This window comes from Rhinolophus sinicus, linkage group LG03, assembly GCF_036562045.2.
Source record: "Rhinolophus sinicus isolate RSC01 linkage group LG03, ASM3656204v1, whole genome shotgun sequence".
NCBI lineage: Eukaryota > Metazoa > Chordata > Mammalia > Chiroptera > Rhinolophidae > Rhinolophus > Rhinolophus sinicus.
In genome coordinates, this window is record NC_133753.1 from 123,279,226 (window position 1) to 123,301,326 (window position 22,101).

Consider the following 22,101-nt stretch of genomic DNA (forward strand, 5'->3'; position numbering starts at 1 on the left):
TGTGTCTCTTCTTCCCTTTCCTGGTGCTTTGTAGTACATGTACCAGTGAGTGGGAAAGTGGCCCATCCGTCAGCAGCCTTGTGATGAGGAAGGAGAAGCCAGGGCCTGCCTGTGCCTTCACAGAAACGGGCACTTGTTTGTGGCATCAAGCGTTTTAAAGTGATTTTGTTTAAATGAAATAGTGCATGTTAAAGTATCTTTTAAAAGTTGAGGATTCATTTTAAAATGATTGTATTGAGTATCTCAATAGTTGACAACTTGACTGTCTCCTGTGCTTTAATGAAAAGTCTGAAATCATGTGCCTTGAGTGTGTGTGTGTGTGTATATATATATGTATATATACACACACACACATATATATATTGCACAATATGCAAATATATATAAAGTTCATATGTATATATATGTGTTTAGTAATACATGTAAATGCACATATACACACACACACACACACACACACACACACAAGGGTGCCAAAAAAATGTATACACATTTTAAGAGATGTTATCTATGTATTACTTTTTGAAATTGAATTGAATTACGGTAGTAACGTGTAGTATGATGTTCGCTCAAAAGTTGGTGTTAATCAAATGAATGCTAGTGTCACCATGTGACAGGCAGGACAGTCAAAGAAAATGGTGGAAGCACAGTTGTCATCGAGGAGTTGCAAGACCATTTTGAAGTGGTATTTGAAATTCGAGAACATTGTGGAAGTACAACAATGGAGGCGTGAGTACGCAATAGAACCTCCAACACGCCTAACAATTGCACGCATTCGTGATTAAGTCTGAGATGCACGATACTGTGTGTGACGTGCACAAGGGAAGATCCTCGCACAGCAACAAATCCTGCTTCTTCTGCTGCGGTGTTGGAACAGTTTACACGCTCACCATACAAGTCTACCAAACAATGTTCACTGTAATCAGAAGGGTCTGGGCGCCGATGGTCACCACTTTGAGCACCTCTTGTAATTGCAGAAGTCAAATATGACTTGTATTCATCTTTTGTTATCGGTATATACTAAGCATTACAATTTTAATACAGTTTTTTCCTTTCTTAAAAGGTGTATACATTTTTTTGTCACCCTCTGTATATCTGAATACATGCACACACAAATCTAAATCTTCAGTCTTTTTCCCTAAGAAAAAAATTGTCCTCAATTTAGCAAAAAAAAAGAAAAAAACAGGGCCCCTCCACTATTGCTGTAAAATACCATGGCCTTTCCTAATCTGCAGAGTTTATTGACTGTTTCACCATTAAAGGTACTTGGTTTCTCTAGAATGGGGAGTTCAGTACATGCTGAATTGGATCAATATAAAAATTTATGAACAATGCAGGCCTTGTCAGGTAACTCTTTTATTCCTGTTCATATAATTCTCTGTGGGAGTTTCTGCCTCAGGGAACACATCAGTATTTAGTGCACGCTGAAATATTCATGTCCTCTGATTAGCAGGATTTAATTGTTACATCTTCATCTCCTTCATGATGCGTCATTAGGGTGCAACCCACCTTGAAATTTAAGTGGATGCTGCCAGTTTATTGCAGTATCTTTATTTTGTCTGTGTTTCTTTCCAAATATCCTTGTATGGACATGTAATTCTGGTTTCCCTTGACAACAAAATAACAGTACATAAAGTAAGAAGTTTTTTGTTAGTGGAAAATACTAAGTGATTTATTTTTACTAGCAATTATTGTATTATAATATCTGTATAGTAAATTTTAAAATATATATAATATTCTACTTAGATTTTTATTTTTTAAGAGCTACCAGTTAAAATGACTTTTCCTCCCATGTGTGGTTTAATTAGCAGAGTTCAGAGCTTTTTCACCTGCACAACAATATTTTCCTCTTTATTTTCCTTCATAGGGTATGGAAATAGCTGGAGATTAATATTCTCTGATTCCTTCTTGGGTCTGATATCAGCTGAATGGTCCTCTATTTCTCAAAATATTGGAAGTTGTAAATAATACCTTTTCCCCCCTGCTAATTTCGCAATTCTGCTTTCCCCTTTCTTAAAAGAACGCTATGAGACCTTGTCTTCTAACAGTTTCATGGGTATCTGCAAGAATCTCAGAAGTGCTATGATATTCCGTTGCAAAGCATGAGGCATGGTGGTTAGGAACTGGCTCTGGGCTTAGACAGACTTAGGCTTTCATTCTAGCTCTGTCACTTACTAGTTTGATAAGTTACTGAACTTCTAAGCCTCAATTCCTACCTCTTTACATTGGGATTAACAGTATTCAATTCACAAGGCTATGTGATAACTGAGAAAGTGGTATTGTAATAATAGCTATTACAATGTCAGAAGGGTAGTAGACATGGGGGGGTTATCACTTTGTGAGGGGTGTAAATGTCTAATCATTATGTTGTTTTGTACACCTGTGATTAATAATAAAATTACATTTAAAAATGAAATAAAATGCATGTTACATGCTTAATATAGCCACTAGGACATAGTAAGCACCCACATGTTAGCTAATATTATTTTCACTAAAAATTATGATTTATTTTTAAAGGAGCATGTTTTTGTGGATGGGATGGGATTGAGGGTCATCTTCAGATCCCTTAATGGTCAGTCTTGGTCGTCTCCATCCTTGAGAGTTATCTCCCAGCCATTTATTTGAGCAAGGAAAGAGTTGCTTTGGGTGGGTCCTACAGCTGATGGTATGGCTGCTTTCTGAGTTGGCACCATCCCCAATGTCAGGCGCCCTTCGAAGGGATCAATTTTTCCTGTGTGAATGTTACTCTAGGGCTGCCATATTAAAGGGGCCTTAGAATGCTGTTTTCAGCAACTGAATTTCAATGGAGGTTTAAAAAGTAAATCAGGGACCACTGACATCACAACGAAATTATCAAGAAAATGAAAGACAAAAGCTGCTGCTTTCTGAGTTGATCCAGGGCAGCAAAAAGTGATTTTGCATGCAGTGAGCAATCTTGTAGATGATATTTAATGAGTTTTAAGTTTCAAGGCTATGAGCAGCCTTTCTTGAAATACTACACAGCAGGTGCCGCTAGCTGGAATTCTAGCAGTAAATAGGAATGTTCCAGTCCTGGAAGCCACTGAACAGGCCTGATTGTGTCCATCTGGCAGGGACTGCTACCCTTTTGCCAGGGATTTTGTTCTTGATGTATCTGAATTAGAGCCCCCGGGTGTGGGGAGTCTTGGAGAGGAAGCTGAATGAGGCTGTTTTCTTGCGTACAGATGTCTCCTGCTATTTCCAAGGACAGAACTGGGATATACACATTTATTCACTACCCAGGAGCTCCTAGATTGCCATATGGAAGAGAGTAGAAGCCTCTGGAAAGGGAAGAAGGAAATCGAAATTTGATGAGCTTTGTTCGTCTGAGTCTGTTTTATGTCTCTACAGTGAGGGAACAGGACTAGACATTCTCGAATTCCCTTGCTAGTGCTAAGATTACCCTGTTTCCCCGAAAATAAGACCCAACCGGACAATCAGCTCTAATGTGTCTTTTGGAGCAAAAATTAATATAAGACCTGGTATTATATTAATATTATATTATATTGTATTATTATATTGTATTGTATACTACAAAACCCAGTTTTATCTTATAATAAAATAGGATCAGGTCTTATATTAATTTTTGCTCCAAAAGACACATTAGAGCTGATTGTCCAACTAGGTCTTATTTTCAGGAAAACACGGTAGAATTCTCAAACTATTTCCAGAGATTGGCATTGGGGTTTTGACACTGCCTTTCTACTGTAGTATTCTTCAGCCGATTGAATGAGGTAGAATTAAGAAAGCACTTAGGGCAGAACCTGCCAAGGGGATGTGTTAGGTCAAGTTGAGTTACATTTGTTTCTTCCCCTTAAATGAAGAAAACAGTTCACTAAGTGAAAGAAGTTGACATTACCCATTGTCATCACTGAAACATAAGCAAAAACTGTGTATCCCTTGTTTCTTTTTTTTCATTAATTAAATTCATTGGGGTGACATTGGTTAATAAAATTATATAGGTTTAAAGTGTATAAATAAGATATCATCTGTATATTGCATTGTGTGTTCACCACCCTGTCAAATCTGCTTCCGTCACCATATATTGGACCCCCTTTACTCTTTTCTACCTCCCTCCTCCCCCCTCTTCCTCTGGTAACCACTAAACTGTTGTCGTCTATGAGTTTTTGTTTGTCTTGTTCGTTTGTTGTTTTCAGTTTTGTATCCCACATATGAATGAAATCATATGGTTCTCAACTTTTTCTGTCTCTCTTATCTTGCTTAGCATGATAATCTCAAGATCCATCCATGTTGTCGCAAATGACAGTATTTCTTCTTTTCTTATGGCCAAGTAATACGCCATTGTATATACGTACCATATTGTCTTTATCAAAGGACACTTCAGTTGTTTCTATGTCTTGGCCACCATGAATAATGCTGTAGTGAACATAGGTGTACATATATCTTTATATTTTTACAAATGTTTACAGACTTTTTGGGTAGATATCCAGAAAAGGGATTGCTGGGTCATATGGTAATTCTATTCTTAATGTTTTGAGGAACCTCCATACTGTTTTGCATAGGGGCTGTAACAACTTATATTCCCACCAACAGTGTATGAGGGTTTCTTTTTCTCCACAACCTCTCCAACACTTGTTATTGCTTGTCTTGTTAATAACCATTCTAACATGTGTGAGGTGGTATCTCATTGTGGTTTTAATTTGTATTTTCCCAGTAGTTAGTGAAGTTGAGCATCTTTTCTTCACTGTTGGCCATTTGTATGTCTTTTTGGGAGAAGTGTCCATTCACGTCCTCTGCCCATTTTTAAATTGGATTGTTTGGTTTTTTTGTTTTTGAGTTGCATGTGTTCTTTATATATTTTGGATACTAGCCCCATATCGGAGGTGTTGTTTGTAAATATCTTCTCCCATTCAGTTGGTTGCCTCTTTGTTTTGTTGATGGTTTGTTTTGCTGTGCAGAAGCTTTTTAGTTTGATATGTTCCCATTCATTTATTTTTGCTTTTACTTCCCTTGCTTTTGAGGTTAAATTCATAAAACCCTCTCTAAGATCAAAGTCTGTAAGTTTAGCATCTATGTTTTCTTCTATGCAGTTTATTGTTTTAGGTCTTATATTTAGGTCTTTGATCCATTTTGACATAATTTTTGTGTATGGTAACAGCAGTCTAGTTTCATTCTTTTGCACGTGGCTTTCCAATTTTCCCAGCTCAAATCATTTATTGAAGAGGCTTTCTTTTCTCCATTGTATGTTTTTTTCACTCCTTTGTCAAAAATTATTTGTGTGTATGTATGTGTGTGTGTGTGTGTGTATAATTTTTGACAAAGGAGTGAAAAACATACAATGGAGAAAAGAAAGCCTCTTCAATAAATGATTAAATAAACCCATATATATAAATTTATATGGGTTTATTTCTGGGTTTTCAATTCTATTCCATTGGTCTGTGTGTCTGTTTTTCTGCCAATACTATGCTGTTTTGCTTATTGTTGCTTTTTATGTGTATCTCTTCTTTCTGAAGGGCAAGTGGCTCTGTTAGAAGGACAGAATGGTAATTCCCATCATCACTTATTGGGAAGGAAACAGAGGTGTCCTGGCAGTGAATGTCACGACTTACGGGAGGGAGTACCTTTAGCCAGATCCGTGAAGGAGAAAAAAATAGAACATGCACAGTTTGCCTGGGATGAGCTTACCTGCCAGCAAAGCGGGCAAGGATGGTTCAGCCATCACACACACACACACACACACACACACGCACGCACGCACGCACGCGCCCCATGGGACCTGTCTGCTTGGAGAATGTGGGATGAACTCATTCCTCTGTCTCAGGTGTGAATGTGGAAGCTGTTGGTCCCTTTGAAGGCAGTGCTGTTGAAGAGCAGACCAAAGTCTCAGAAAGATGAGTGAAATGGTAGACTTAACAGCCTAGATACAGGTCCTGGACCGCCCTCACCAACTGTGGTCTTTGGGGAAAGAAGTTGTCCCTCATTGAATTGGGAATCACAGCTTCCCTGTGCCCACAGAGCTGTGGTATGATGATAAAGATCCTATGGGATGACGCACGGGACAGTGCCAAGTAAACAGGATTGTGCTGGCCAGTGCGGGTTGTTTATACTGCCATAGCGATGGAGAAGCACCTTGTCACTGTAAATAGTGAGGCTCCTGGGAGCTCAGCCGAGTCATTGGGCTGCTGGCTTAAAACGGCATCTGAAGTGCAAAGCCCTTTGTCTCATGGCTAATGAACAACGAGAAAGACATCTTAACCATTTAGCCCAGGAGGAACCAAAGACAGAGGCTGTTACAAAGGCTCTACTAGCTTCTCACCCGAGCCTTGTGCAGCTGGACATTTTATCTGTCAGAGGCAAAGTGAGCCTGTCCTTACAGCCAGTTGAACAATGAAATTTTAGTCAAGTAATGTTTCATCCAGAAATAACAACAATTTTGACAGTTATCTTTCAGCCAAATTTCCAGGTGGTTTAGATTCATTTGGATACACTCTGTAAAATGAATGTGAAGCAGGGTTCAAAACAGCCTAGGGAATTAGTGCCTTTTATAGAAATAGGAGGTATATACAGATTTATATCCTTTACACACTAGACCCAAATTTGTATAAGAAGTGTCGAGGTTCCATCACAACCTTGCTTAGGCCTTGGGTTAAACTTTCATAGAGAATGAAAAGCCTGGCCAATCATGTCCTTAAGATAAGCCTTGGGACTTCAGCAGAATCCAGCAAAGCAGCTATGGCCTTCAGCCCTGTGCTGATACCCACCAGGAAGTAAGCTGCTCCAAGACAGGCCAGTGTTACCTACTCACCTGAGTGTCCCTCTCACTTCCTCTGATGGGGCTCAGTCTGAGAAGGCTGTTGACTTGAAAGTTTTTGAGTTAAAACTTGGTTGAGAAAGAGGAAATGTACATGTGTTGAATGCTTACATGGTTCCAGACACTGTGCTGGTTGCTTTATGGATACGGTCTCATTTTGTCTTTATGACAGCCCTATAACAAAGCCATTAAATATATTGTCCAAAGCCAATCCACCAATAAGTGGCATAAATGAGATTTGAACCTAGGTTTATATGATTCTTTATAAATTAGGATTAGATCAACTTCATGTGCCTCAACGTAACAGGGGTCTATACAACAGAGGTCTGTTTCTTGCTATTCTGTTACAGAAGTTTGGAGTTAGGTAGTCCAAAGCTGGTAGGGTGGCTCTACAGAGTTGTTAAGGAATCAGGTACCTTTCGGCTCCCTCGAGTGTGGACCTCATCTTTATGTCTGCTGGAGCTCCACCCATCACATTAATGTACCAAGCAGCAACAATGCAGGAAGAGAAAAGGGGCAGGACCTGTCTCAAAAAGATTTTCCCAGAACTCCCCCATAATAGTTTGCTTACATCTCATTGGCCAAAACTTTGTCACATGGCTCTGACTGCAAGAGAGGCCAGGAACTGAAATATTTTAGTGGAGCTTCAATATGACCAGCTAAAAATCAGGATCTTGTTCTTGAGCATGAAGAGAAAAATGTGTTAAGGAAGAGAGTAGCACAGACTCCAAACATCATATATATTTTCTTTCTCTTTGGTTAGTGAAACATGTTTTTTTAATAGTACTTCATAGTTCATATGTCTGAAGCTCTGACTCAAGTTGGAGGCCATTTCAGAAACCAGGGTATAAGTAAAGAGATCTCAAAAAAAATGGTGTAAATGTAATGTTCCTATTATAGATATTTGTCAGTTTTATTTGTTTTGGTAAATTTATCTTTCTGGGATTTAATCCTACTGTCACTCCTTTTACAAAATTACCAAGGAAGTCCTCTATACTTCTTATTTTTTAAAGATTTTTATTGAAACATAGCTAATATACAATATTATATTAGTTTCAGATGTACACCATTGTTATTCAACGTTTATATTCCTAAAGCAGTGATCACCATGATAAGTCCAGCAACCATCTGACACCGTACAATGCTATCATTATTGACTATATTTCCTATGCTGTATATTACATCTCCAGACTTATCTGTTTTAATCCTGAAAATTTGAACCTCTTATTTCCCTATACCTTTCTCCCCCTTTATAATTTTTCAATTACAGTTGACAGTCTACATTATATTAATTTCAGGTGTGCACCATAGTGGTTAGACATTTATATAATTTAAGAAGGGATACCCCTGACTAGTCTAGTACCCACCTGGCACTATACACAGTTATTACCATATTATTGACTATATTCCGTATGCTTCACTTTACATCCCCATGACTATTTTTTAACTACCAATATGTATTTCTTAATTCCTTCACCATTTTCACTTTGCCCCCCAACCCCTCTCCTATCACCCTAGTATATCTAGTACACCATACATAGATATTATAATTTATTGACTATATTCCCTATGCTTCACTTTACATCCCCATGACTACTGTGTAACAACCAATTTGTACTTCTTAATCCATGCCCCTTTTTCACCCACCTTGAACCCCCTCTTATCTGGCAACCATCAAAATGTTCTCTGTAGCTATGAGTTTGTTTTCTATTTTGTTTCTTTTGTTCTTTAGATTCCACTTATAAGGGAAATCATAATGACATTTGTCTTTCTCTGTCTGATTTACTCAACTCAGCACAATACCCTCTCTGTCCATCCGTGTTATTGCAGAGGGCAAGATTTCTTTCTTTCTTTTTTTTATATATGGCTGGGTAATACTCCACTGTATATATGTACCACCTCCTCTTTATCCATTCATCTGTTCAGGGACACCCAGGTTGCCTCCATATCTTGGCTGTTGTAAATAATGCTGCAATGAACATATGGATGCACTTGTCCACTCGAAGTAGCATTTTGGGTTTCTTCGGATAATACCCAGAAGTGGGATTACTAGGTCCTTCTTTGTCTCTTGTTACAGCCTTTGTTTTAAAGTCTGTTTTGTCTGGTATAAATATTGGTGCTGTAGCTTTTTTTTTCTTTCCATAAAATTATCCATATATTTACTTTCAGTCTGTGTATCTTTCAATCTGAACTGAGTCTCTTGTAGGCAGCATATGTAGGGGTCTTGTTTTCTTATCCATTCAGACACCCTATGTCTTTTGATAGGAGCATTTAATCCATTTACATTTAAAGTAATTGTTGATAGATATGTAGTTATTCCCATTTTAGCATTCATATTTTTTACTTTTTTTTTTTTTCCTTCTTAAAGAATTCCCTCTAACATTCCCTATAATACTGGTTTGGTGGTTGTTCTTGTCTGGAAAGCTCTTTATCTGTCCTTCAATTCTAAATGATAGTTTTGCTGGGTAGAGTAATCTTTGTTGTAGGTCCTTGCTTTTCATCGCTTTCAATATTTTCTGCTAATCCCTTCTGGCCTGCAACATTTCTATTGAGAAATCAGCTGAGAGTCTTATGGTAACTATAGGTAACTTGTAGGTAATTAACTGCTTTTCTCTTGCTGTTTTTAAGATTCTTTCTTTGTCTTTAACTTTTGGCATTTTAATTATGATATGTCTTGGTGTGGGCCTCTTTGGGTTCATCTTGTTTGGGACTCTGCACTTCCTGCACTTGAATATTTATTTCTTTTGCCAGGTTAGGGAAGTTTTCAGTCATTATTTCTTCAAATAGGTTTTCAATTTCTTGCTCTCTCTTCCCCTTCATTATAGTACCTCTATGATGAGAATGTTGGTACTCTAAATGTTATCCCAGAGGCCCTTTAAATTCTCCTCATTTATTTGGATGTTTTTGTTTTTTTTCTTTTTGCTATTCTGTTTGGGTGTTTTCTGCTATCTTATCTTCTAAAATGATGATTCAATCCTCTGCTTCCTCTAATCTGCTGATTCCCTCTAATATAGTCTTCATTTCAGTTATTTTATTCTTTATTTCTGACTGGTTCTTTTTTATGTTTTCTATCTTCATTTTTATGTTTCCTATCTCTTTGTTGAAGTTCTCCCTGAGATCATTGAGCATCCTTGTAGTCAGGGTTTTGAACTTTGTGTCTGGTAGATTGCTTATCTCCATTTTGTTGAGTTCTTTTTCCAGAGTTTTGTTCTGTTCTTTTATTTGGGACATTTCTTTATCTTCCCATTTTGTCTGCCTTTCTATGTTTGTTTTTATGTATTTGGTACCGCTGTTACGTTGCCCAATCTTAGCAGAGTGGCCTTATGTAGTAGGTGTGCTGTGGAGGCCCAGTGATATAGTCTCCCTTGTCACCAGAGCTGGTGCTCCAGGTGTGTCCCCTGGGTGTGTTGTGTGTGCCCTCCTGTTGTAGTTGAACCTTGGTTGCTGTTTGCACGTTAGTGGAAGGGATTGACCCTCGGGCTCATTGGTTGTGAGGACTGGCTATGAACAGATGGAGGAGTTGCAGTGCAGGGGCTGACCCTGTGGAGCAGAATTCACGTTAGCAGGGCTTTGATGCCTGCGCAGTCTGCCCTTTGGATGTATCATCCTTGGAGGTGGACTGGTGATGTTCCAGCTAGGTCTGAAGCTGGCCACTGGGCGTGCCAGCCCCAAGGCCTCCTGGGAGGGTATCCACTGCAGACCAAGTTCAGCTGCTGCTTATGCCCTGCCCAGGGCCACCTGGCATGAGCCACAAAGTAATCTACAGATGTCCACTATCTGTGCTGTGCTTGGAGGTGCCTTGAAAGGCCAAATCGTGAACCAAGGTTGGCTGTCACTAGTGCCGCTGGGCTTGGGGCTGCTCAGCCAGAGGTATGGGACACACCTAAGCCAGATGCTGCTTATCTGGGTTTTGTGAACCTTTGAGAAATTGTAGTAAAGTCCACAATATGAACCAAGACAGGCTGTTTGTATGGAAAAGCCACTGGAAGCAGCTTGGGTGGGCTGGCAAGTTGGGTGGGGTGGAGTCTCAGAATCACCAGGGCAGAGTGAACAAATAGTGATAGCTAGGTGGATAGAGACTCACATATGGAGGCTGCCTGTATCTGTAGCTCCTCTGTCTGGGAGAAAGCTGTCCCATCCAGCCCTCTCTCTGAAGCCAGACACTTCAATTCCTGCCTGGAACTTATTGAGCTGCTGTCCCAGCTCTGAAGCTCAGAGTGAGTGTGTTCGTCAGCGAGTCTGTGCACAGGCACTTTAAGAGGAGCGCCTGGGACTGCAGCCACCCTCTGTCTCACTAAGTCACAACCTCTGCTGTTTTTCACAACCAGAAATTATGGGGACTTCTCTCCCTGGCATTGGAGCCCTGAGCTGGGGAGCTTGGTATGAGGCTGGGACCCCTAGCTTTTGGGGAGAGAGAGGAGGACCTTTGCAATTTTTAATAGTATTATGTGTGGGATCCCCTGTTCTACGTCTCTGCCCCTCCTAGCAGTCTTAAGATAGCTTCTTTTGTATGTCCTTAGTTATAGGGCTTCAGTTATGCTAGACTTCAGCGATTCTCAATGATGGTGGTTCTGTAGTTTAGTTGTAATTTTGAAGTGGTCATGAGAGGAGGTGAGCACAGGCTTATCTACTGCACTATATTGACCAGATCTATGCTTCCTATTTTTTAATGCTTGCCTTGACACTACACAGGTTTCATCACATGACTTACAGCATTGCTCACAAACTCTCTAGCTTTTGAATTTGCAAGGATACCATCAGCTCCACCATAAAGAGGGGGTGAAACCCAGAAAGAAGAGAGGTCAAATCAGCTTTTTATTACTGAGTTATTGACAAGGTGGGACAAGAAGAGTTGCTGAACTGAAGTTCACAGGGAGTATCCAGCACTCCTGGGGATAGGAACTTAACTTATCTTGTGTTCGGTAGTCTTGTGTTCAGTCATCTCATGGTAAAGGGGGGGCCTGTCAGCCCAATTCTAAGCAACAGTTCCTGTGACTTGTGGGCAAATTTTTTTCTCCACTCCACTTCCCACCCTCTGTAGTTTAGGCTTCTGCTGAGTAATTGTCAGTACCATTAAGAAACAAGTGTATATTTTACTTCATATGTAAGTTTCACCTTCTATCAAAGGATGCAGGAAGGAAGGAAAATAACCCTTTATAGTTTTTATGCTATCACCTACATACACAGAAAACACACTCACAACTCTTGTTTCTTTAATACAAAAGACTTTTTCTCTTAAAAACAAAAACAACAACAAAAAAATTATTAAACAAAAAATATCACTAAAAGTTTAAAACCACCCAGAGGCCACCACTAAAATGTTAGAATGCTATCTTTCTTGTTACTTTTTTTGTTACATTTTCATTACTTTTAAATCAGAAGGTAATAGTTTAAAAGTTTCATTCACATAAATAACTGAAAATTCCTATCATATGCAACATCTTACAGTGAGGAAAAGGCACTGGTGGCCTTGGTTCTCACGCTAAGCTATCCATGGGACCTTGAGTAAAGAAATAAATCTCTGGGTTTCAGATCCTCACCTGCAAATAGGGAAGTTGGAGATGTCAAATACCAGGGGACTTTTCCCCACTCAAATATCTGTGATTGTGATACATGAAACAGTCTACAAAACTTATGTGGGATCACAAAGCTAGCATATAGTCCAGATGTTTCTTAATTTGGGGTTAATAGATAGATTCCAGAGTGTTTTATCACCATAATTAGGTGGAACAAATGCATAACCCCAAATTTATACTCTTGTTTAGGAGAAGTGTCCATCATAGTCATTAGATTCTTAAGGAATCTGTGACCCAGGAAGGTTAAAGAATAACTGGTCTATTCTCATTTTATGGATCCCGGGAAGCAAAGGGACTTGCCTCAAATGCTCATCCTATGGATCCCCCTGGCAATCAGGAGAGCTGGTACGTCAGAGGGTGTTATCAGCTGCAAGCCCAGTGCTCTCTCCAATGGCAGTGACCCATCCCAGACCCCCTCTGCTGTGTCCTATGATGGAAATAACTAACCTAGTGTCTCCCATCGGGTCCAGTTCATGAAATCAGTGTGGAGTGTACACCCTCCTCTCACAACTTTTCCCCATAATTTTCCCCCAACCCCTCAGGCAGCCCTTTCCCCCAGAAGTAGGAGGGGAGATCTTATGAGAGGGGAAACAAGGCTCACACAGCTGGAGTCCTTTATTTCTTCCCACAAGAACATTTCAGCTCTCCAGGTATTTTTATCCTTCTCACCAGAAGGATAAAAATCTCTCAAGACTTGACATACCCGTATAACAGGCCACAGTGTCTGACACTGAAGGAAAATCCTCAGATTAACAGTTCAGAGGTGGTGGGGTCACCCCAGCTGCTAAGGGAGTGGATTTGTGTCTCTCTCCACCACACTGGAAGCAAAACAGCCTCAAAAAGATTGTACAATGGGACCACTGTGGTATTTGTGCTGAGAATTCATCACACAAAACCTTGTATCTGAAACCCAAAGTGACCTTTTCTGAGCGGCCCTAGCCCTACACGAGAAGGCAAATACCACCAGATTGCCTGACATTTCCTTTTTTAAATTTCAAGCATTCCTGATTTCCAATCAGCTATTGATCTGTTGGTTTGTAGCCCCGATGCAATCAAGTGAAGCCACTTTCGCTTCTGTTATAGTCTAACATAAACTGTTTGAAACTGCAGTCCCTGCCCTATTTCTCCTGCCCCACTCACATCACCTCCTCGCAGCCAACATGCTGTGTGGATGGGGCCAGTTTAATTTCTAAACCTGAAGTTGAAATCTTCAATGTAGAGTTATATACTCCTGTACTGTGTCCATTTTTAAAGATCACATTTATTTGCTCACTCCTTACTTTAAATCCCTCTTCTCAGAAGCTACCAGAAAAACATCTAAAGAGGGAGGGTTACTTCTGATTCTAGTCAGTCACCCAAACATAATGTGGAATTCAGCTAGGGAATGGTCTGAGCTCCAGCTGGAATTGACAGTGAAGACAGATGAGAAGTAGTGACACAGAGGGCAAAGAAGTGTGCAAGGTGGTATTGCTCTGGGATCAGTGTGTTAAATGGATCTTAGAGATAGTCCCACCCATCCGCCTGAAAAGCCCCAAAAGGCATGTGTGTGGTAGGTGTGCATGCAGCCCAAGCTCAGTGTGCAGGGTCTTAGTTGAGATCCTAGAAGTGCATCATACCCCTTGTTAATCTGTTGGAGAACATTCTTTCTAGCTCCTGTTAACCTGAGAGAATTGGCCAGGGAAAGCTATCTGGATAGATTCTGGGTTGGTCTTTTCATAGCCTAATTTATCAAAGTTCTGGGTTCTGCTCCTATGAGAGGGCCTGCTAGCACAGAAGCATCTGGTGAGTCTCGTCGGGCTGGGGACGGGGTAACAATGAGGAAGAATAAGTTTGCAAGAAAATCAGTGGGACAGCTTTACAAGGAGGCCATCTAAAGAAGTGAGCTCTCTTATTTTTTCTTAATACTTAGCGTGTCTCTTGGTGTGTCTCTTATCCATGCAGCCATGTGGGTGATTGAATTGCAAACAACTGAATGGCCCTATTCAACTTTAATATTTTCCAAAGGTTAAAGCTAATTTGATTCCGCCTTATCCTTCCTTGTGTTGAGAATCAGGCAGCCCCACACCTGCTTTAATATCCTTGCTGAGTAACCCAGGGAAAGCCCTTAGAAGGAGGAGCTTTGCTCACTGTCCTGATTTAATCATCCAAAATGAGGTCCTACTGCCCTCACACAATAGTTTTCTCACCATTACATTTAGGGTGACCATATAACCCAGCTTCCTGTAAGACACCTGATTTATGTCCATATTCCCCTGAGATTAATAGCACCCAAAATGTCCCATTTTAGATGATACATTTTTTATATGATCACACTAATTACAGGGAAGGAAAGGAAGAAAATGAGTTTCTGCTGAAGGGTTTAACCTTGTTTTCCTTTGTTTCTGTCACCACAGCTCCATTTGGCAGCCCTGGCATCACTAAAGGGAGATATAGTGGAGCTCAATAAACGTCTACAGCAAACAGAGCGGGAACGGGACCTTCTGGAAAAGAAATTGGCCAAAGCACAGGTAAGGGAAATGGAAAGTTTTGGGTTTTGTTTTGCTTTTTTAAGATAAAACACAGACATTCCCACAAAACAAATTATAGCTTAATGAGCAAATATTCTCATAACCAGAAATCCCTCCGTATGTGCCACCCCAATCCCATCTTCCCTCCCAACAAGGTCATCACTACCACGACTCTGAGAATTGTATTTCCTGTTTCTTTACAGTTGCCCCCTGAAGTTTCTATGTCCATAGACAGTAGAGTTTGAGTCTTATCCATTTAAAAATCATGTGTTTCCCTTGAATGTCTTAATCTGCAGGTTTTTACTCTATTCTTTGCTTTGTAATTAATCTGTTAAAACCTGGCCACTTGTCCTATAGAGTTTCCCACCATCTGAATGTTGCTGATTGCACACTTATGGTACAGTTTGACACGTTCCTCGGTCCCTCGTATTTCCTGCATATTGGCAGCTGGATCCAGAGACTCTGTCAAATTTATGTACAGTCCCTTGGGCAAGACTGTAGAGGGTATTTGTTTTCTCATTGGGAGGCACATAATGTCTGGTTGTCTCACTTTCTGTGATGTTAGCAGCTATTGATACTCAATGCCTAAGTTCATTGATTCATTAGGACTTACAAATCATTAGTTCTGCCATTTCTTTTTTAGTTATTCCTTAGTTATTAATTAGTTGCTTTTAAGAGACAACATCCATCATCTATGATTTGTTGAAACAATGGTATAGTTCATAAAGAAAAAACAGGATAGATGCTTCAGTCTTTCCATTTAACATGTTTCAAGATAATGAATTGATTACCTATAATCCTCTAAAAGTACCCAATTATTTTTTTAAATATTGTTATGAATTTATGGATTTAAACATTTGGGTTTCAATCCATTGTAATTATTTTCCTTGTAGAAAATCAAATTAGAGTATCTTTGGTCAGTAAGAACCTCTTCAAGTTGGCTTTTGAGTCTTGGCAGGAGCCTAATAGTTATTTCAGCCTCATCTAGTAAATTTTTTCCCCAAACCTGGAATTAACCATTCTCCAATTAGCCCTGGTTTCACTCAGCAGAAAATGGTATTTCAAGACCACAATCTAGGTGCCAAGGGTGCTTATTATGTCTAGGTTGGCGATTATTTTTAGGCCTCTTTTATAGACAGAGCCAGGAAGTTATTTATTTATGTATTTATTTTTTTATTGACGTATGTATGTATAAATTTTAAAATAAAATACCTTAGAAGTTTCTACTAATTGCTCCTATTTAAATTCGTACTACAGGGTACTTTTATTTAGCTTCTTCTGTATTTTATCTGTACCTTCTTTCTTTTCATACTAAGAATCCTGGTTCTTAAGATTTGAGAGGATGATCGAATTATATTTCATAATTACTCATTTGTTTCATCCCATATTATTTACATATAGTCTCAGAATAATATTAACACTATCATAACAAATATAGTTACTGAGAAGAATCATTTAAAATTTTTATTGCATTATGCTTTCCTCATTCACTCAATTTTTTTGCAGTTGTACTATAGTCACACTGCCTCACCATAAAGCCATTGCGTCTTATACTCTCCCTTTTCATCTTCATAGAGTCAACAAGTCACTATATGTTTAATGTTTACCATGGTTCTTATGTCAGTGTCGCTCTTCTGGTTTTGTTTGTTTGTTTGTTTGTTTGTTTGCCTGAAGCTTATTTTCTAGTAGATTCCTCAGGGAGGACCCATGGGAATAATCTTTACCAAGTTCTTGCTCGTTAATAATAATGTGTCTGTGCCCTTCATACTTGAAAGGCATTTTTGCTGGATATAAAACCCTTGGCTCACCTTTCTTTACTTGAATATGTTTCTTTATTCTCTTTTGGCAGAGAGTGCTGCTCTCAAAGTCTAATAATAATACAACTTTCTTTTCCCTCATGAGACGCTAGTTTATTCTAGACATCCATAACATTTTCTTTCTTTTTTAAAAAGTCCTGTAATTTTACCAAAGTAACTCTTAATCTTAGTCATTTTGGTTTGGTGTTCTCAGGTTTGCTGTGTATTCTTTTGATTATATTTTAAAATAATTTTTTTTAATTTCAGGAAAATTAAAAAATTTAAATTCTAGTGTTGAATATTGATTTTTCTCCCTAGCTCTGATTTTTCTTTAAGGATGCTTACTATTTGTCTATTAGGTTTTCTTTGCCTGTCCTCAATGTCTGTCACTATTTCAAGTCCTTTATATCGTTCCCTTTTTACTTTGTTCTTCCTGTTCTCCACTTTCTGTTTCTCTATAGGCATATGTTGTGTTTATTCCCTCTTGTGTGCCTCCTAGTTTAGTCTTTATTTATGAAATGCATTTTTATTTTCAATATTTTTTCTGTGTTCCATTACCTCACTTCTGAGTTTTTCTAATTCTGAATTATATTCTTTTGTGTTTTATGTCATTTCATTTCCTGAAAGTCTTTCAACTTATTTTGAAATAGTAAGCTATTGTTTTTTACCTCCCCCGCCTTTGTTTTGTGGAATGCTTTAATGGTTTATAGGGATATTATTCTGCTTTTTTTCCCCTCTTACAACTTTGTATGGAATGTGACCTCAATACTTTTATGTTTTTCATTTTTATATGAAAAATAGTTTCCTTGAACTTTAGGTGGCAGGGTTTAAGATGGCTTTTTTAAGTTCATAGAGGTTTGTCTTCTATTGTCATGTAGTTAAAAATATAGCAGTCTGCTTTCTGACACTTCCTGGCCCTGTTCCCCTCTCGTACTTTGACCTAGATTTATTCTTTTCTTTGTCTCTATTACCCCATTTTGTTCAATTTTGACCCTAATCTCAGCAGTTTTTCCTCCTGAAGAGGAGTCCTTGGGCCAGTCTTGAAAGTTCACAAAGATAACTGCTTTAGCCCCTTCAGATCGTACTGTGAGCCCTTTGCCCATTCACCCTTGGCTCGGGCAAAACACCTCCTGGTTTCAGTGGCTGTTCTCCAATTGGCCCTCCTCACTTTCTTGTGTAAACTTATTAGTTATATGGGGGTTTCCAGTTCTCAGGTCCGTCATCCTTGTTGCTTCCCTGTGCTTCTGCCCACACAGACACCATTCAGATCTTGTGGATGGTGGTGGTTTGTCTCTACCTGCATATAGTTTGTTGGCCAAGGGGATATCTCTCCTGCAAGCACTTTGTTCTGCTGTGTAGGTGCTGTGTCAATTTTATGTGGGAATTCAGAAATTGAAAAACCAGGTTGCCACAGTCATCAGTCTAGAATGACCTAGGATGTTTTGAAACCTCATGTCTCATTATCATACACTGTTCGAATAGGGAGGAAAGACCCTTGGTACTTAAATCATCTACTTCCACATTTGAGGCAACTCAGGGAAGTTAACTTGCTTACCAAGGCCAAATGAATAGCTTAGCACCAGAGCCAAGGTTAACAGTGTTCTCTTCTCACATGGGATATTATACTGATAAAAATTTTCAGTTTTTACCCAGATGAAAACTTCACTTAGAATATTTTCCTTCTGGGGCAGCAGCCCGTTAGCTCAGTTGGTTAGAGAACGATGCTCGTAACTCCAGGATTGCCGGATCGATCCCCACATGGGCCAGTGTGAGCTGCACCCTCCACAACTAGACTGAAACAACTACTTGACTTGGAGTTGATGGGTCCTGGAAAAACACACTTGAAATAAAATTAAAAGTTAAAATATATTTCCCTTCTGATTATAAAAGTAATAAAAATGTGATAGAAAAAACTAGAATTATAATGTTTTGGTGGTTGGCTCTAATGAATTAAAACTTTTTTAATGCTTTTGATTCATAAGGTTTTTTTTGAGAAAGAATTATTTTTTATATTAAAGAAAAATATATAATGATGTTAAGTGACTGTATTTTCTACTTTATAACCATCCAAAGCCAACCATTGTTAAGCATTCTTATCAGTGAGGTTTTTTGTTTTTCGTTTTTTTGGTTTTTTGGTGTTTTTTGTTTTGTTTTGTTTTGGTTTGGGTTTTTTTTTTTAGTATATGTGCTGCTGAAGCGAGCACTGTTTTTTTTTTTTTTTTTAAGAAAAGAAATTGTGAATGCTTTTTACTGGAAGCTGGCATGTACCACAGTCCTGGGTTTTAAAAGATTGCCAGGAAGGTATTTCTTAAAATTTGAGCCTACGAGGACAGAGTGGCTGTGCAGAGGATTGTAAGAGGATAATGGAAAACTTTTTCTCTGCTATGTCAAGGATTGATTCAGCTCCATTCTAACTAACATAGCGAAGACATTCACATGTAATAGTGTATGACAGCTGGTTTTCCTCCTGATGTCAGCAGTCACTTTCTCGTGCCATTAATTATCTTTCACTTGTTTACATTCTTACACTAAATATACATGAAAATTATTCTTTTCCTTTCACTGGAGATGTCTCCCCAGTTCAGATACTGGGACCCAGGAAAGAGTTTAGATACTGGGAGCCATGAAAAAAAATGCTCAGCCTTGCCAGTTTCATACCTTTGATAAAGGTAAGATTTATGCAAGAAAAAATAAGAACAATGAAATGATTGTACCATGCTTTCTGTACTATATGCCTTGATAAGTGATTCATGTTTGAGGATTGACCAGATTGTGGAAGATCAAATTCACATGTAAATTTATGTTCTGTGGCTTTAGTAAGTTTTTATCAGCTCTCTAAGTATTACAGAGACACAATTAAACTGAAATATAAAATGTGAATCTTGGGGGTGCTCATCTAAAATAATCAAAGTTGGCTTCAACATCTGTTGAGTAATTACTAATGGTGATACTGGAACTGGGTGAATAAAACAAAGTTCATTACACATCATCATGAGATCAACCTGTCAGTGGAGTTTTGAGACTAGCGATGGGAAGGGAAGAGCTGAGTAAGCCCAGTATGAGTATGATGAGGAAGACAAAGTACTTCTGTATTAGTTTTCTATAGCTGTGTAAAAATTGCCACACATTTACTGGCTTAAAATAATACACATTTATTATCTCACAGTTTCTGTGCATCAGGAGCCTAAACGTGGCTTAGCCGGGTCCTCCTCAAAGTTGCAACCAAGGTGTTGGGAAGAGCTGAATGCTCATGTGGAGGGTCAATTGGGGAAGAGACTACCTCCAAGCTCACTCATATTGCTGGCAGAATTTATATTTCTTTGTGGTTATAGGATTCTTGGCAATTTGCTTCCTCAAAGCCAGCAACAGAGAGAAAGATTCTAGAATAAATCTGCTCACAAGACAGATTTATTATGTAACATTATGTAATTATGGGAGTGACATCCCATCACTTTTGCCACATTGTATCAGTTAGGAGCAAGTCACAGGTCCTACCCAGAGTCATTGAGAAAGGTATCACCCGAAGGCTGAATATAAGGAGATGCAGGAATCATAGAGGCACTTAGAGAGACTATTCATCACAGCTTTCTAAGGGATAATTATCATATTTCTTTACCTCTATTTTATGATAGACAATACGCCAAGCATTCCACATGCTGTATGTGAGTTCTCATAATGACCTCTGGTATAGATACTATTAACATTCCCATTTTGCAAATGAGGAAATTGAGGTTTAAGTAATTTAAATATCTTGCCCAAGATTATGTAGCTAGAATGTACCATAGGTCAGGATTTGAATCCAGGTTTCTTGGGAATGCATAGCTGAACTACTAATCCTGTATTGTCTCTTAAGCTGCCCAGCCTGCCCCTGGCATCTAGAGGCGATCTGGAAGGAGGTGGGCCATGGGGCACAGGTTAATTTGGTTTAAACATCCTTACCCTCCCAAGTGGAACAGGTACACAGACACGTGCATGCATTTTCACCCACATTCAACGGCGCCGTAGTGAACAGCCTTGTGGGAAACCGGCAAAGGTCATGCGTAGTACAGATTTGATGATGCTTTCAGCATATTTGCTGTTTGCTTAGCACTGACAATTATTTTAAATTAACTTACTGCATTTTTTAAGTACTACAGAAGGAGGTATTTTACACAAGCTTATGAGCCGCTTTGAATTTGGTCAGTGGTAATATGGAGCACTTTCTATTTCTAAGCTCTCTATCTTTAGAAAGCAAGTCTTCTGAATTTTCTACCTCTTAGCTTTAGGAAGAAACATACAGTTTCCATTAAATATAATGAAGACAGTGCTTTCCTTCCTCCTTCTCTTGTTGTGTGAGCTACTTAAAGATGTAGTTTGCATGCATTCTCTTTGTCAAGACCCCCCCCCTGCTCCCATTCCTTTCCTACTTGTTTACATATACACTAGCTGTTTCGCTTCTCCATGGCTTTCACGGTTTACACGGGGCCTCTTTGTTTAGTTGGCTTGGTTCCTCCCGCTTTCCCCTTGAGAGAACCTGGGCAAGGACTGAAAATGAAGATGAGTAGTTAGTTGCAATCAATCCAGCGTGACCCTGAGAAAGTAGCATTACTTAGCATATTTCCAAAGGAAGTGGTACTGATCCCCTCCACAGGATGGTTGAGAGGCTTAAGAAATTAATGATGGCATTGCATTTTTCAAGAACGGAGCTCATAATACTCTTAGGTTTGACAGCTGAGACTAATGTGATGATTAAAGATCTGTGGCCTCTGTGGAGTAAGATAAAACCCAGGGAAGAACATTAACAAAACCATAAAGCCCCTTAGCATCACCACATTGCACAGGGTTTTTCCAACAAGGGCTCGAGTTCTTAGACAGGTCTGTCTCAAGGCTGACTCGTAGCTTTATCCCTGGTTGCACCAGTAGCAGACATGAGTCGAAAGGGCTTTTATTCTTGGTGGTTATAATGATGATGTTGCTTGTTGTTATTAAACATTTTGCATATAGGCAATTTTACCAATTTATGTGGCTACACACAAGTATTTTGTATCGATTTTTTTATTTGCTTCATCCTCATGTTAGGAGAGCTGAAACCTAGAGAAGGAGCTGAGGGAATGTATTAAGTGCCAGATGAAATTCAGGAAACACAACATCTCATCATATCCAATCTCAGTCTTTTTTTCTTTGCCTTTCAAACGGAAAGTCTATAGTTGCAGGAGAAATCCACACTCCTAATGACACTGACCTCCAGAAATTCATGGCAGGCAAGATGTTGCAGCCACAGACTCCCTGGCTTTGCTGTACTGTAGGGTCAGTCAAAGATTGGATACAGGCTAGGAGGAGGGAGAACCCTGGATGTAATTACCAATAATACTTTTTAAAAATGCAGTAGCATGTTATTTGAAATCATGTCTTATTTTCTTCAGCTGAAATTGTGTGGGCTATGTCCATATAGT

General features: G+C 39.1%; 1 protein-coding gene across 3 annotated transcripts in view; it reads left to right on the forward strand.

Annotated features, from left to right (window-relative positions):
* MCC (MCC regulator of WNT signaling pathway) overlaps positions 1-22,101 on the forward strand; it is a 379,629-nt gene that overhangs the window by 257,458 nt on the left and 100,070 nt on the right. For all 3 annotated transcript variants that reach the window (XM_019727795.2, XM_019727797.2, XM_019727798.2), the window contains one exon: positions 14,760-14,873. In XM_019727795.2, the coding sequence (XP_019583354.2) occupies positions 14,760-14,873 (114 nt within the window). The remainder of the gene's footprint in view (positions 1-14,759; positions 14,874-22,101) is intronic.